This window comes from Myxine glutinosa, chromosome 2, assembly GCF_964187855.1.
Source record: "Myxine glutinosa chromosome 2, kmMyxGlut1.1, whole genome shotgun sequence".
Classification (NCBI taxonomy): Eukaryota; Metazoa; Chordata; class Myxini; order Myxiniformes; family Myxinidae; genus Myxine; species Myxine glutinosa.
In genome coordinates, this window is record NC_136262.1 from 25,044,855 (window position 1) to 25,060,535 (window position 15,681).

General features: G+C 47.6%; 1 protein-coding gene across 1 annotated transcript in view; it reads right to left on the reverse strand.

Annotated features, from left to right (window-relative positions):
• The window catches only part of LOC137421981 (urea transporter 2-like), a 138,580-nt gene that overhangs the window by 106,322 nt on the left and 16,577 nt on the right, over positions 1 to 15,681 (reverse strand). The window contains exons 2-6 of the mRNA XM_068108619.2: positions 11,567 to 11,756; positions 6,498 to 6,626; positions 6,177 to 6,369; positions 5,930 to 6,077; positions 5,429 to 5,563 (exon numbers count right to left, since the gene is read on the reverse strand). Coding sequence (XP_067964720.2) covers positions 5,429 to 5,563; positions 5,930 to 6,077; positions 6,177 to 6,369; positions 6,498 to 6,626; positions 11,567 to 11,756 — 795 coding nt within the window. The remainder of the gene's footprint in view (positions 1 to 5,428; positions 5,564 to 5,929; positions 6,078 to 6,176; positions 6,370 to 6,497; positions 6,627 to 11,566; positions 11,757 to 15,681) is intronic.

Consider the following 15,681-nt stretch of genomic DNA (forward strand, 5'->3'; position numbering starts at 1 on the left):
TCACCAGGCATGGAGCCGTCCCCCTGCCGGCCAAGGTGGAGGCGGTGAAGGGGTTTCCGTGCCCCCGCACAATCAGGGGGCTGCAGGAGTTCCTGGGCATGGTGAACTTTTACCATCCGTTCCTGCCCCGTATTGCCCAGCTCCTGCGCCCCCTGCACGAAGCTCTCCAAGGTAAGCCGGGCAAAGGCGACATTACCTGGACCGAGCAGATGGACGCGGCGTTCACGGGCGCGAAGCTCGCCTTGGCTAACGCCACCATGCTCGCGCACCCGGCGCCCGATGCACCGATCGCCCTCACCACCGACGCCTCGGACTACGTGGTGGGCGCGGTGCACGAGCAATGGGTGCGTGGAGCTTGGCAACCGCTGGCGTTCTTTAGCCGGCAGCTTCGCCCGCCCGAACGCCGTTACAGTACCTTCGACCGCGAGTTGCTCGGGCTTCACTTGGCGGTCAGGCACTTCCGCCATCTGCTCGAGGGCCGTGCGTTCACGGCCTTCGTCGACCACAAGCCGCTGATCTTCGCGATGGGCAAGGTCACCGAGCCGTCGTCGGCCCGGCAGCAGCGTCACCTCTCGGCCGTGTCCGAGTACACGACGGACATCCGACACGTCGCAGGGAAGGACAACCCGGTGGCGGATTGCCTTTCCCGGGCCATCGCCCACGCAGTACACCTCGGCATCGACTATGCCCGGATGGCAGCGGACCAGGCCGCTGACCCCGACGTCCAGGCCTTGCGGACCGCCGTCACGGGCCTCCGCGTCACCGAGGTGCCGTTCGACGGCGCGGGCGCGGCCCTCTTATGCGACGTCTCCCTCGGGTGGCCTCGCCCCATCGTGCCCGCGGGCTGGCAGCGCCAGGTGTTTGACGCCATCCACGGCCTGTCCCACCCGGGCGCAAGGGCCTCCCAAAGGTTGATCGCCGTCAAGTTCGTCTGGCATGGCCTCCGGAAGGCCGTCCGCGGCTGGGCCAGGACATGCCTCGCGTGCCAGCGTGCCAAGGTGCACCGGCACACCCAGGCCCCGTTGGCCCCGTTTACGGTGCCGGAACGCCGGTTTGACCACGTCCACGTGGACCTGGTGGGACCTCTGCCCCCCTCGCGGGGTTTCACCCACGTCCTCACCATGGTGGACCGCACCACCCGGTGGCCGGAGGCCGTGCCCTTGGCGTCGACGACGGCGGCGGACGTCGCGCAGGCTTTCATCGCCACCTGGGTCGCCTGGTTCGGCGCCCCCTCAGACATCTCGTCCGACCGCGGCCCCCAGTTCACCTCGGAGCTCTGGGGGGCAGTCGCGCAGGGGCTCGGGATCCGGCTGCACCGAACCACGGCCTACCACCCCCAGGCTAACGGCCTGTGTGAGCGATTTCACCGCTCATTGAAGGCCGCGCTCCGGGCCACCCTCTGCGACGGCGGCTGGGTCGACAGGCTCCCCTGGGTCCTGCTGGGCCTCCGGACGGCGCCCAAGGAGGACCTGCGCGCATCCGCGGCGGAGTTGGTCTTCGGGCAACCGCTGCGGGTGCCGGGCAAGTTCCTCCCCGACTCCACGGCACCATGGTCCGCGGCACAGCAGCGCTCCGCTCTGCAGGAGACCGCCCAGAGGTTCGCCCCGGTGCCAACGGCACGCCACGGGCACCCACCGACACACGTCGCCCCGGAGCTACGCACGGCGGAGTACGTCTTCGTCCGCCACGATGCCCACCGGACACCACTGCGGCCCCCGTACGACGGGCCTTTCCGCGTGCTGGAGACCGGGGTGAAGCACTTCACCCTGGACATCGGCGGTACTCCTGACCACGTTTCTGTGGACCGCCTCAAGCCGGCCCACCTCGACGTGGACCATCCACCGCCAGTGGCCCGACCCCCGTGTCGGGGCCGCCCCCCTGCGGGCGGACCCCCGGCACTGCCCAGCCATGCCGCCCCCCGGTCCTGCACCCATCCCAGGGGCAGCCGGAGGCATCCCAGATGGCATCCCTGCATCCCAGACGCCGCCAGTCGCCAGGGGGCGCTTCGGCCGGGTCATCCGTTTGCCCCGCAAACTGACCCTTCAGGTGCGCGGGGATTCTGGGGGGGCGCGTGTGGCGGACACGAAAGCACTGACGTGGTGACATCACCCCGCACACCAAGTGGGGGTGGGCCACGCCCGGGAGAGAGGCGTGGCCTCACGATATACACGGGGCGCGCAGCCCTGAGCAATTCAGTGTTACAGTGAGCTCTTGAATAAAGACTCTTACAAGTTACCGCTTGTCCGCTTCCTCCTTGCTCACAAGCAGCGCGCGTAACGCCGCGCTTTAATACAATGAATACTTCATATTTGCCAGAACAAATATCAAACCTGCCAGCCTCAAGGATGACGTATCAGAGGAGGTATTATGATGCAAAGAGCTTCCCTCTACTCTTGCCAGTTACGATGACACAGGGCTCAGATAAAATTAGTCACAAGGAGCTGCCAAGTAATTGAACTCATTGATTAATGACTGCGACAATGAGGTCTCTCTCTCTCTCCCTCATCTTACGGCCGTTTCCATGATGCTTGCATGTGTAAGCCGTGATTCATGCCGCTTCGCCAAAAGACATATTTGAGGCATGTTTTGTAATGGCTGGATGCCTTTCCTGTCACCCCTGGATAGGTTACAGCAGATTGGCATTCGTGGGAAAGCTCGACAGTGGCCTTGGTCCGACCTCTCCATTAGATCTAATGCCGTCTGTCTCTGAGATGTCACTTCCAAAACAGTTCATCCTGAATTATCAGTTCCACAGGGATTGTATTAGGCCCTCAGTTGTTCAATATATATCGCGTGGCAAGTGCTGTCCCGATCTCCTATGGACCAAAGTCCTACACCAAAGCGTCACCTCTGTCCCGGAGGCATCAGCCCGGCCACTCTGTCAACAGACATAGATTTTTATTATTTGGTCTCCATTGGTTAAACATCTAGTAGAACCGCCAATCCGGATTTTGGGCTTATTTGCCCTCATCAGGACGGCATACTGCAAATGTGTAACAAAACATGCCTCAAATATGGACGGCATACGACATACTGCAATACATCATCTGGCTCATCATGACCCATACACCATGTTGTACTGGATTAAGATCATCCGATGATGTGAGGCTCATGCTGCCGAGGTCCAGCATTCGCAACAACAGCCCTTTGTCTGTGGAACACCTCACCCGATGAATAAAAAACGTCAAACAGCCTCACATTGGTTAAGACTAAATTGAAAACTTTTTTAGTCACCACACTTGATTACTATGATTCCCCTTTGGTGTTCATGAATTTCTTGCCTCACTTAAGATGAATGTTGTTTTAGGATATGAGCATCCTATATGGTACACATTATAAGTATACATATTATTAGTACCCTACCGGTGTACACCAGATAGTTAGGCAGTTAAGAGGAAGCATCGTTCATTTTTTCAGGAAAGCACCAAATTTGGGACAGATGTAGTATGGACCTATACAATTGTTTTCCTGAGGGGCGCCGAAAAATTCAGAAAATTCAAAAAATCCAAAAAAATGTCCTGGATGCCGTGAAAAAGGGGCGAAAACGGGTATTGATTCGAACTGTAGATTCTGATATTGTGGTCTTGACAATAGCACACTACTTTACCTACCAGTCACACAGTGTGGAGGAACTCTGGATTGCCATTGGCACTGGTAAAAGCTAACGCTACCTTGCCATCCATAAAATTGCCACCGGCCTTGGCCCCAGGAAGTCCGAGTCTAGAAAGATATGTTGCCATCCTCTATGACCGGACTACCGAGATAAAGACAGTGAATGACATGCGCCGACACTTGTTCACGAAGAAGGCAAGAACAATTGATCACATTCCCCCAACAGCAGACGCCTTCGAACAACACCTAAAACGTGCATGTTTTCAGGCTGGACACGTATGGAGTCAGGCACTTGTGCCCTACCCAGAACTTCCATCACCAGCTGATTGGGGCTGGATGAAAACAGGGACTTCTTGGACACCAATTTGGACCACAATACCACTGATACAGGAGGCATGTTCAGAGCTTACAAGCTGCCATTGTAAGTCGGCCTGTAAAGGCAACTGTAAATGCTCCAGGGCAAATCTGCCCTGCACATCACTGTGTGACTGCGATGGACAGTGCTTGTAGTACTACGCGTCTGTGCGAGAGCCTCCACCTTTCAAGTGCCCACAATATTTTAAGTTAAAACTGCAACTGTGTGTAACTTTGATTAATTAATACCATTCCATTGTTATCAGAGACCAATAAAACAATGTGTATCGCTTGGAATTGAAATTTTACCTAAAATACTATGAGAGATTCAAGGAAAATGGAAACACCATGGCGGCCATCTTGAAATTAAAGATGATGGATGCCAATCTTTATGCAATTGATCCCATTGGATTCAGAGACCATGAAAACATGGAGTAAGACACTGGAACTGTGGTGTTATCGCTCATAGTATAGAAGTTATTGAGGGAAATAGGCCACAGAGGGCGGTCATGTTGAAATTCAATATGGCGGCCACCAGGGGTTCTGAATTTTTGGGCGCCCCTCAGGATAACAATTGTATAGGTCCATGCTACATCTGTCCCAAATTTGGTGCTTTCTTGAAAAAATGAACGATACGCCCTATTTTTCGGTCTTAACTGCCTAAGTAGGAGGGGACTATAGGTTTGCACTCCGTCCCTCCGTCTGTCAGTCTGTCAGTCTGTCCGTCCGTCACGCAAAGAACAGTTTTCCGGACTTTTTTTTTCTAAACGCTTAACGCTAATGATTTCAAACTTGGTACATGGTTTCCTCATGATAAGTTACAGATCAAGTTCGAACTTCACGACGTTTCGATCATTTTTGACAAAGTTATGGCACTTTGAACTTTGGTAATTTCCCCAACAGTTTTCCGGACGACAGACTGCCGGTAGGAGACATGTATTGCAGCGCAATACTCAGAATGCTTGTTATTATTGCAAAGCAATCTTGGATACATGGCTCTCCCAAAATAGGGCATGGCTTGATTCTGAGGCCAAGTAGCTGGAAAGAATGCCGACAGTATTCGATACCACAGCATCAAACAATGTGCTGAATGAAGACAGAACCTCAACAAACAATTCTGAAACAAATTCCACAACCCTTCAGGATAAAGAGCCCCATGGTGTGAGGTGGAAGATAAACATCCAGACCTTTGGGTTGTGATACTGAATCCCTAACAAGGAGTCACCTTGAACTATAGTTTCACATACTAAAATAAACAATTACATATACAAGTTTAACTTTATTCTTCTCAGCTTTACAACTCGTTTTAATGTCATTTTGATCAATATTCGACAACTAGAGTCGTGGCCTCTGGAGCAACTCAGTGCAGAACTTACTACGAGTCATCTTACAAATCTGAAAGCATCAAAACAAAAGGTCTTCGAGGTGCCCAAACTAGTATGGGTGGCAAACAAACACTCACCACAAGCAATTGAAAGAAGATGTGTTTGCCAGGTGAGGGCATAGAAAACTCCTCCAATGGCTGCACAACCAATTACAGCATTGTAGCCCCAGATCCCTTTGTGGATTTTCTTTAAAGGTGAACCCAATGACAAGCCTGTGGTGCAAAAACCATTGTTATTGAAGCAATTCCGAGAGCGAAGTATCACCAAAAGGTTGTCGTATTCTTTCCAAAAGAGGGGAAAATGCCGTCCAAGAGTAAAGTGCCATCTAATTTTAAAAAGTCATTTGTCATCCAGATGGGAGGAAGGTGGAACCCTGGAGTAGGGGTGTGCAAGTACGGTTGAGTGGTGCTCAGATATCATCTAAATGCTCTTCTAAATGTATCTAAGTATCATCATCTAAATGTGCACGAGATATGCTCTCGTGGGATCTAAGAGGAGTTAGAGACGTAAAGAATGGACACAGTGTGAAGAGCAACAAAGAGATAGGGAAATAGGCCCAGGCCTTATGGTAAGCTGACCTGCAAGGATGCCCGACGCAGAGCCAATCACTGCGTGCAAGAAGTTGATAGGTGAGGAGATAAAAATGGCAACAGCTATGACGATTCCTGCCCAGACGTTGTCACAGGCGTAGACCTGTCCCACACCAATGGGGACTGCACGAAGCAGCTGGCAGAGAAGAAAAATAAACATTTATATCCAGCTTCATTAAACAAGCATGAAAGTTTTAAGAAAACAAAACACTTGTTCATATCCAGGAATGGTTACCATAAGAACGTTGAGGTCATCCCACGAGACGTTGTAGGAATTGGATGGAGGTCGAATTAGAACAGCCGGAAAGTGGGCATTGTAGTGGCCGGTAGCAGCAATGAAAATGGTCACAGCGACATTGAAGGGAAGGGTCAAAGCAGGAAGTTCCCAAGTCCCCAGAAATTTCCCCAGTGCACTAGCTACCAATGTGCTGCACCAGGAAATAAACAAAATATACTTCATTAGCATCAAGCAGATAATATTTCACAAAATTTAAACAACAAATTCACTCTATCAACATATTCAACAAACAACAACAACAAATTTGCTCTCGTTCACCTTGCCATGGCGACAATGACAATAGGTATGAGCAGCCACCAGGTACATTTTCCTCCAGAGCACAGAACCGCCATTAGGATTCCCACCAAAAGGCCATTGTATCCATACAGGCCCGCCTTGATGTTAGTCCTACGCACACAGAATGTCGTCTGAGCACGGTACTTGTGAAATGCAAACAAACAATCGTTGCCATGGAAATAGCAATTTGGAAATTTCCAAAATTTGACCATTCAGGTGTTTTACATGATTGATGGTTATTGGTTATGCATAACAAATTTGGCTGGTAAATTGTATTAACAATTACAAATTGTTAAATTGTAATTAACTAATTGTATTAAATAGGTATTGGACATGTTCCAGATGTTCTTGATCTTGACCTTTGAATAATTTTGACCAGATTTTACAAACATATTGTCCTGTGGCTGGCTCTCAGTTAACACCGAGAGTATGCCACGGATGGCAATCGAGCTTAATGAAGGCGTTATCCAATTGATGGTGGATGATACGCGAGGGGGGTGGGGGGGTGGTTTGGGGAGAATGCCGACTTACCTGGGTGGCCTCGACGATGTCTTCACCCTTTGAAAATAAACTTACAGAAATGGAATTAAGGTAGAAAAATAAAGACGGCTTTATTGCCGGACCCCAAGAACAAAGAACACGATGGTAAAAACTAAACCCCTCTAATGAGCACTCCGACACAGACTTCAACTACAGGACAATAGGAAGGATAAATAAAACAAACGTTGTGTTCTGTGTGGTGTGTCTTATCTGTCTGGATGTGATGTCGGGATTCGTCAGGTCCGAGCACGTCATCCGACCACAGCTCCGGTTGGCGCGAACCGCTCAGTCGTTGGCGTGAACACAGGCCTCGTTGCACGGTCCGTTCCATGCCACAGCACTCGTACGCAGGCATCAGGAGCAAGAACAACAGGGGAGGATGATCGTCGGCGCTCCGCCGTCACTCCACCGTTCGTCGTCACCCAACAAGCAAAGGTCCAAACGGGAAGAGGTCCAAACGGGAGAGAAGGGAAGAGAGGTCTGGGCAGGAAGGAATCCAAAAACGAGGAGCGGGAAATGTCGGCCAGCGAGTGGTTTTACTGGCCATCTCATGATGTCAGCTCTCTTCCCCTCCAACCAGTGCATCGCTTCTTGCTAGTCTTTCACACCCTCCTCTCTGATTGGCCGAGCGCTTCATTGGTATGTCTTTCACTCCCAATCATAGTAATCAGAATACTTTCTGAATGCACTGTACGTAGTTGTGAAGGGAACCAACACATTCATTGCCCTCTTCGCCAAGCTCGGGTAAGCTGCTATCTGCTCACACCAAAACTGCTTAAAATCCAGCCCAGTCTTTCCGAAATCGGCTTTCTTTCTTTGATCTTCTTGGAACTCGATTAAATCATCCTTCAGTAAATCGTTGTCACTCATCGTAGAAATATCAAATGAGACAGGGTTCTGGATCCAAACGGATTCCGTGCGAAGATCATCAATATCTGAGAAGTAACCCTCAAAATTGGTACTTAGGACTTTCAAATGGTCCTTGACTTCTTGAAGTATGTCCCCAGGCATGCCTTTTCACCTTCTCCATCAAGAAGGATATCGCCAAGGATTGGAAAGTTCGCCATGTTTCCGCTTTCAACACGGCGACTCCAAATAGGTAATTTCTTCGTGAATGCCACTGACTTTCCCCTGGCTTGAATAATGTCCACATCCCTTCCCTGCATCGACATGTTCAAGTCATTGAGGTGACCGAAAATATCAGCCAAATATCCCAGGCTAACAATAAAATGCTCATCTTCAAAACTGTCCGCAAGAGGGGATTGTTGATGCCTGAGGAATTCGAGAATTTCTTCCCGAAGTTCCACTACACGTGCGAAAACACGACCACGAGATGGCCAACGTACCTCTGTGTGGTCCAGTAAACACACAATGTTCCGCCCCAATCTCATCACAGAATTTTTAAAATAGCCGATGATTTCATGCCCGTCCACGAATAAAGTTGACTGTCTGCACGACTATTACCATCACTTCTTTCAGTTTCTTTGACAACGTTTTGGACGCCAAGGCTTCGCGATGTCGAACACAGTGTGTGGTCAACACATGTGGAACTTTCTCCTTGACCAGAGCGACGAACCCAGATTTCTTGCCAATCATGGCAGGAGCTCCGTCCGTGCAAATAGACCCAACCAAATCCCATGTTAACTCATGGCGATCAAAGAACAGTTCGATCAACTTGAACACATCAGTTCCTTTAGTTGTTGTTTCGAGTCGTTCGCATAATAAAAATTCTTCCTTGAGTTTCATTTCATGAACGTAGCGGACGAACACGAGCAATTGGCAGTGGTTTGAAACGTCAGTCGATTCATCGAGCTGCATGATAATTTTTGCTGAACTGTTTTTAATCTCGCTGACAACTTGTGTAGCTATGTCCTGACTCATGTCTCCAATTTTCTGGCGTACAGCGTCGGTGGACAAGGACACCTGACTCAATCGCTTCACAGCATCCTCCCCCAGCACGATTTTAACCATCTCCAACGCACAGGGCCTCACTCGGCTTTCTCCGATTGTGTGGGGCTTCTTTTCCTTGGCAATCGCGTACGAAACTTTCTAGGAGGCTTCCAGAAGAGGCTTCCCAGTGGGAACAAACCCATGCGATGAAAGAGTTCCTTTTTGATCATAACGAAGTCTTTTCACCTTGAAAGCATCAATGGAGGTGTCAACATGATCCCTGTGTTTGCTTTGGAGGTTCTGATGTTGGAGGTGCTCTCTCAGTCCTGATGGCTTCAAATTTCCATGGTACATTACCAAATTGCAAAGCATGCATTGGGGTTTATCAGTTCCATCTCCTTCTTTCACATAGGTGAAGCCAAAGCGAACATAGTCGTCATTCCAATTCCGTTTTTTGACAGACGACATCTTGCAACAAATCTGTAAAAGAATAATAAGAAAACAATTAACAAACGCCACAGAAGATAAAACATTAGTCCACGTGAAATAAAGTGTTGGCCACTAACACCGAAAACAACAGAAAGATGTACAGAAGATTAAGAAATGCCTCACACTATACTACTTCAACGTACCCAATCGATCAACTTTCGCAGCTCAATCAATTTTCACGGACCGGGTGTTTACGGACACGGATATCCGGGTGTTTTTCACGGACACGGATATCCGGCCGCCCCATTTATGTTATTGCATTATAATGATTGTGAATGCCCTATTTAAATTTAAATATACTTTAAAAACTTTGAATATCCTCAGATAAGTAGGCTTACTAACTTGTTTTGCAAATGTTTTCACGAGAATCAAATTGAGAATGAGGTCGTAATTGCCGATATTCGGTTCTTCACCTAATGTCCTAATGGCCTACAATCTCAAGTAATGTAGGGCCTACATTACGTGACAACACATTGGCCCAGTGTGAACTTTCACCCGCCCTAATCACTATGTAAATGTTCTCATTGTCATGTCAATCATGCATTGTAATCGCATACGTAAATGTTCTCATTGTCATGTCAATCATGCATTGTAATCGCATACATACGCCCGGGGCGTATCGTTGATTTATTCGAATTTTATTAGAAAATTGAATTTATATTTGTTTGAAATATAATTATACAAATATAATTTGTTTTGAAATATATATATATATATATATTTATATTTAAATATATATTTATTATATATTTAAAATTGATATTTCATTGAATTTATTACAATTTATTATTAAAATTTATTGCGAGTCCCATACCCCCAGATTTTGGTGCCCATACCCCCAAGGGGTATGGATACCCCAGGTTAAGAACCCCAGCTCTAAACCAACATAATCCCTATCTTGTTTAGGACCTTTTTTAGACTGAAGTTTGTCATCCCTACATTGCCTTTTTAATTTAACATAAATTTTTTTATTCACTTGTTTCTGTAATTTTTTGCAACTAGGGAGATACCCGTGCTACGCACGGATGGGAGGCCAGAAGCAAACAGGCAATGCAGATACGGCGAATGCTAAAGCATGAAACCAATAAATCCCACATTCCTGTAGCACCTTCAGTCGCACGTCAGACATGGACAGCAGATTCATGAAGGACTTCCATGAAAAACGTACCCGTTCGCAAACAAACGGGTACGTTCACGTATAGAAACATCGATCATGGGACTGTGGCGAATCTGCATATGGCGATCCGCGAAGTTCACGGTCGGAAAGTAGAAACCATCACGGCATGTCGTCATTCACTTTAACTCGATATCTCTTTTTTCATTCCAAACAACATAACTCCAATTAATCACAAAATAAACTTTTAACAACATTGTTAATGTTTCCTTCATTGTAAAAACTACCAAATCAACAGTTAAAAGGATTTTGAGCCGATAGCTGTTACGGCCTTGGCAAGATCGATGGAGACAGCGATCTGTTAGCTTATACACCGCCCAAATAGGTATGTGGAATTCTCTCATGTAGAGATTAAATGTCGTTTGAACTTTGGCCGAGGTCATTATTTACTTTTAATGATGTTTATATAGAATGATGTTTAATGATGTTTATATTGGTTTTGGGTCATCCTTTCCGCATATCTCTTGGGATTGTAAGTTGGAGAGACGACCGTGATGACGGGGAGGGGGATGGAATTCTCTCAAGCAGGGATTCAACCCGTGTCCTTATAAAAGGTCTTTGTCCAAGGTCACCGAGTTCGATCGGTGCAGCCGTGCAGCGATCGGTGCAGCCGTTTGTGCGGCACCCAGGAAAACAACATCGTCACAATGAAAACATCATCACAATGAACGTTATGCGAACGCGAATGTTATGCGGGAGTCCAAACCTGAGAATGCTGGAGACCAAAGCTGAAATTGGGAAAACTAAATAGCCTATTTTACTCCTGGAGATCCCAGGATTACCCACCCAAAATATCGTTGCGATCGGTTCAGCAGTTTTTACGGTACCTTCGAACGGACAAACGGACAGACAGATGGACATTTGGTGAATTATAGTAAGATGTGGAATAACACAATGGTATGCACTATATGATATGCTGAAATGTATATGCTGAGATGATGTACATGCTGAGATGTACCTGTTTAGCTGAAGAATTAGAGCAGCAAAGGTTGAGGAGACCACTCCGAGGTATCCCACAAGTGCCAGAAATGGTTGCTGAACGATCAGGCCAATAATTATAATAACACCACTCAATGGGTTGTTCACAAAATTCACTTGAGCTGTTCCACGCAGGGTCCAGATCAGGAACTGAAAAGGAAGCCATCGGCCTGCAAGCAATCAATGGACGACGAATACACAGATCAACTTCCATCTCTACAACATGAATGTTTGTTTTGAGCTGCCGTTGAACGGCCCTTGGTTAGTTACCACAATTAAACTCATCAGCTAGCATTGAGTACTAGCTATCGGATATCATGGAACTTGGTGTTCACATTTGTTGCAAATATATTGCATGTATTTATTACAAATGCAAATTTGGGATATAGATTTTGCCCCACCTTCCCCTCTCCAACGCCCAACCCATCAATACATGTCACTTTTGATCCTCCACATGTGCTTTCTCCATAACTCGTTTCTTTTTTTTCTCACTGCCCATTTATCTGTTTTTCTTTTCCACTCGTCTGCCTATTTGCACTCAGAGGTATTGTGGCTGCTTCCGTCGACCCTTTTGTGAGGTTTTCCGCCGATGAAACCTGGGCAGGTTGATGAAACCTGTGCGGTATACTGCCCATCTTACGTAGATGTGACTTTTTCGAGGTGTTGTGTCAATGAGACTTTTCCAACTTTTATTTTTCAGACCTCAGCGTATCATGAATCACCAAAAAGGAAACATTTCCTGCTGAACTAGATACTGAAAGTGTTTCAAACCCAGCAAATCCCATACACTCACCCTTTCTCTCCGAAAGGATCATCTGGCAAACCCTTGATCTCATCTACTTCCTAAACAAACCACTTGAAGAAGTCATTCAGACTTGTGGTCGTCAAAATCATCCACAATCTTTCTCAGACACACCATATTTCCAAGATGGGCTCAATAACCAGTCGCTGACTGGGCATCTGTCATCGTGCAAGGCCTTTCCTTGGCCAGTCTGAACTTTTGGCAATGTACAAGGCATTGATTTGCAGGTTGATGAAGTACTGCTCTCTTCTTTTGGCTGGTGCCCCTACCTCACACCCTGATGGAGGAGAAGGAGACTGTCCTCCCCTTTTTGGCTAGTGCCCCTACCTCACACCCTGATAGAGTATAAGGAGACTGAAGAAGGAGACTGTTCCTTGATGGAGTTCCTTGTTGTTAACACCTTGATGGAGTGGAAGGAGACTGTTCTCCCCTTTTGGCTGGCGCCCCTACCTTACACCCTGATGGAGTAGAAGGAAAGGAACTGTTCTCCCCTTTTGGCTGGTGCCCCTACCTCACACCCTGATGGAGTAGAAGGAGACTCTTCTCCCCTTCTGGCTGGTGCCACTTCCTTACACCCTGATGGAGTAGAAGGAGACAGCCTTCCCTTCCTCTCTCTCTCCCTCGCCTCTTTTCGTATGTATTTGCCGGTTGGTTTGTTCCTTCTCTGTTTCATCTCCACCTGTCCTTCCTCTTCTTGCTGTTCAGGTTGTGTGCAGCTTGTTTACCCCACATGTACTTACCGCCCTCCCCTTCATCTCACTCTTATTCTCACTTCATCTCTGCTGTTGGTATTTCCCCCTTTCGATTTTGTTCCTTTCCATTATGCTTCCAGGTCTGTCACTACCCTCGATCATGTATACACAAAAAATGGATCCACAACTGTATGCATGGTGTGTGCCCTTTTTGAAGCACTTATACATCAGTCCTCCAGTATGATGCTTTAACCTTGGTATGTCGCCTCAACACAGTTATTTATTGCCTCTGCCGAAGGTGGTTCTGCAAAATCATTGCTCTGCAAAATCGAGTTCACTGAAACCCAAATTTTTGGCTTGTGGATTATCTCCTCTCAACCTGATGTATCTTCCTTTTCTCATTTTAGCCTATCCCCATTCCCTCCCCCCATTAACTTATGCCTGTCCAATGAAGATTATTGCACCTATTACACGATTGCCAACTGTAAGTGAATGAGAAAATATGACACCACATTATGTGGTTTGACATTGGCTCTACAACTGAAGTCCGAGCAGGAATTTGGTGAGAAGAGAGGCATGCATTGTCCTACCCTTTTCAGAAGGTACTATGGCATATATATATATATATATATATATATATATATATATATATATATATATATATATATATATATATATACATATATATATATATATTGTTACAGACGCGGCTTTAGATGTTATATTGACCGAGCGGTGGTGTATTTAACCGCGTCCGAACAGTTACTCCCCGATTAGAACCCGATTCCACCCGACGTTGACCAGATCGCCCCACTGATATTCAATCGGGAAATCTCTAAAGCGACCGAAAGAGAAGGAAAAGAAGAAGAAGAAGAATACGGAGGAAGAACAGATTTATTATACACACACAAGCAATGGATGGAAGAAGCAGTAACACAGCGAATCGTTAACTTACACTATTCATTTTTACTTAACCCCAAGACAACGAGCAGGACAGGACGTTCACACTTACACAGGGGATAATGCAGGCAGGTAGGGCTTGAGGTGGATTGCTTGAGAGGGAGGCAAAGTCGGGAGGCCGCAGCTCGCAATTCCTCACGGTTTTGGCGGGAAACCCTCCGTCGTGTATCCGCTGCGGTAGACGTCACGCGCTGGTTCGGCACACCTGCTCCTCTTCTTGGGGTGGAGCCGTCTCCCTTCTTTCAGCGCGTCTCTCCAAAGCTGGTTTCCTTGCCGAGTACCTCTCCTCTTTGGCTTGGAGCGTTTCGCATCTCACCGATCCTCTTGGTGCAGTCTCTTTGCTCATCTCCCAAGGCCTCTCAAGAAGCAGTCCCTTACAGTCGCTTTTATCACCTCAGGCGAAATCAAGCCGCCGGCTCCGAGGGCACGCCTACCGGGTCGCTCACCGCGGTGTTGATTGGCTGTTAGGGCTGGTTCACTCCTTCCCTCTTATGACGAGGTGGAGACACGCCTTTCTTCCCCAACCCTACCTCGTGGCCAATGGTGGTTGAAGAAAACCGCCCAAAATGCGGAAGGCAATTGGAAGGGAGGTTTTGGGGAAATTGGAAGGGCCTACGCTTATTTTGTTCGATACAATGCAAAGTCAATCTAGTGGGAAACACATATTTAGCCTACATGGAATAAGGAAATACACTATTTAAAAGATATATCGTGACCTGCGTGTAAGTTTCATGGAATTAACTAGGACGGCTGCGACCATTATTTACATTACCAGGGTGTTACCGTACTTTTGTAACGTTCACATTGTAACGTTTCCACATTCGTTACACTGCACCCTCCTTTCTTCAGGCCCGTCCTCGGGCCTATTAAACTTTAACTTAGTGTGACACGTAGGTGTAATTCCCTCTACAATTAACCTGACCCTGAGTGTGACAATCTTAAAACACAAATAAGTATGTCCCCCTATTGCATTGCACCCTGTCTAACAGACTCAAGCCCACAGCTAACCGAATTACGGAATTATTCTCAAACTATACATTTACGGTGGGGAGCATTATTTACAATGACGTGATTTCTTATTTACAACGCAACCCAGGACCTGTGTTTTTTTTTTTTTTTTTTTTTAGGGAACAAGAGAAAGAAATTCCTGTTGGGAGGGAGGAGACAGCACGCATTGCATCGATGCACCAGTACCAATACCACCAAAGCACCCAAAAGCACCAAAAGCACCAAAAGCACCACAAAGCACCAAAAGCACCACCCAGTGCGCAGTCACCATGGTTCATAATAAACACAACAAAACAACTGGTGGTGGTCTTCTCTTTCTCTGCTGGGCCGATGTTCTTCCCGACGTCTTCTGGCTTCATGCGGCCTAGTTGGAAATAATAAAAAGCACAACTTGTGTCCATTTTTATTTAGGGCCTCAGGGGCCAACTAAGGGTGGTCCACCTGTTTGGCATAGGTGCCACCTTACCGAGGTCCGCAAGCAAGATTCCCTGGCCACTATGGCCGGTCTCCAACAGAGGTGCCCTGCCCCAGAACCTGGGGTCCATCAAGTGGTACTTGGCCGCAGAACAGCGGTCCATACAGTGGTACATCAACGCAATGCATGCTGGTTCTGGGAATCTCGGGCGCACAATG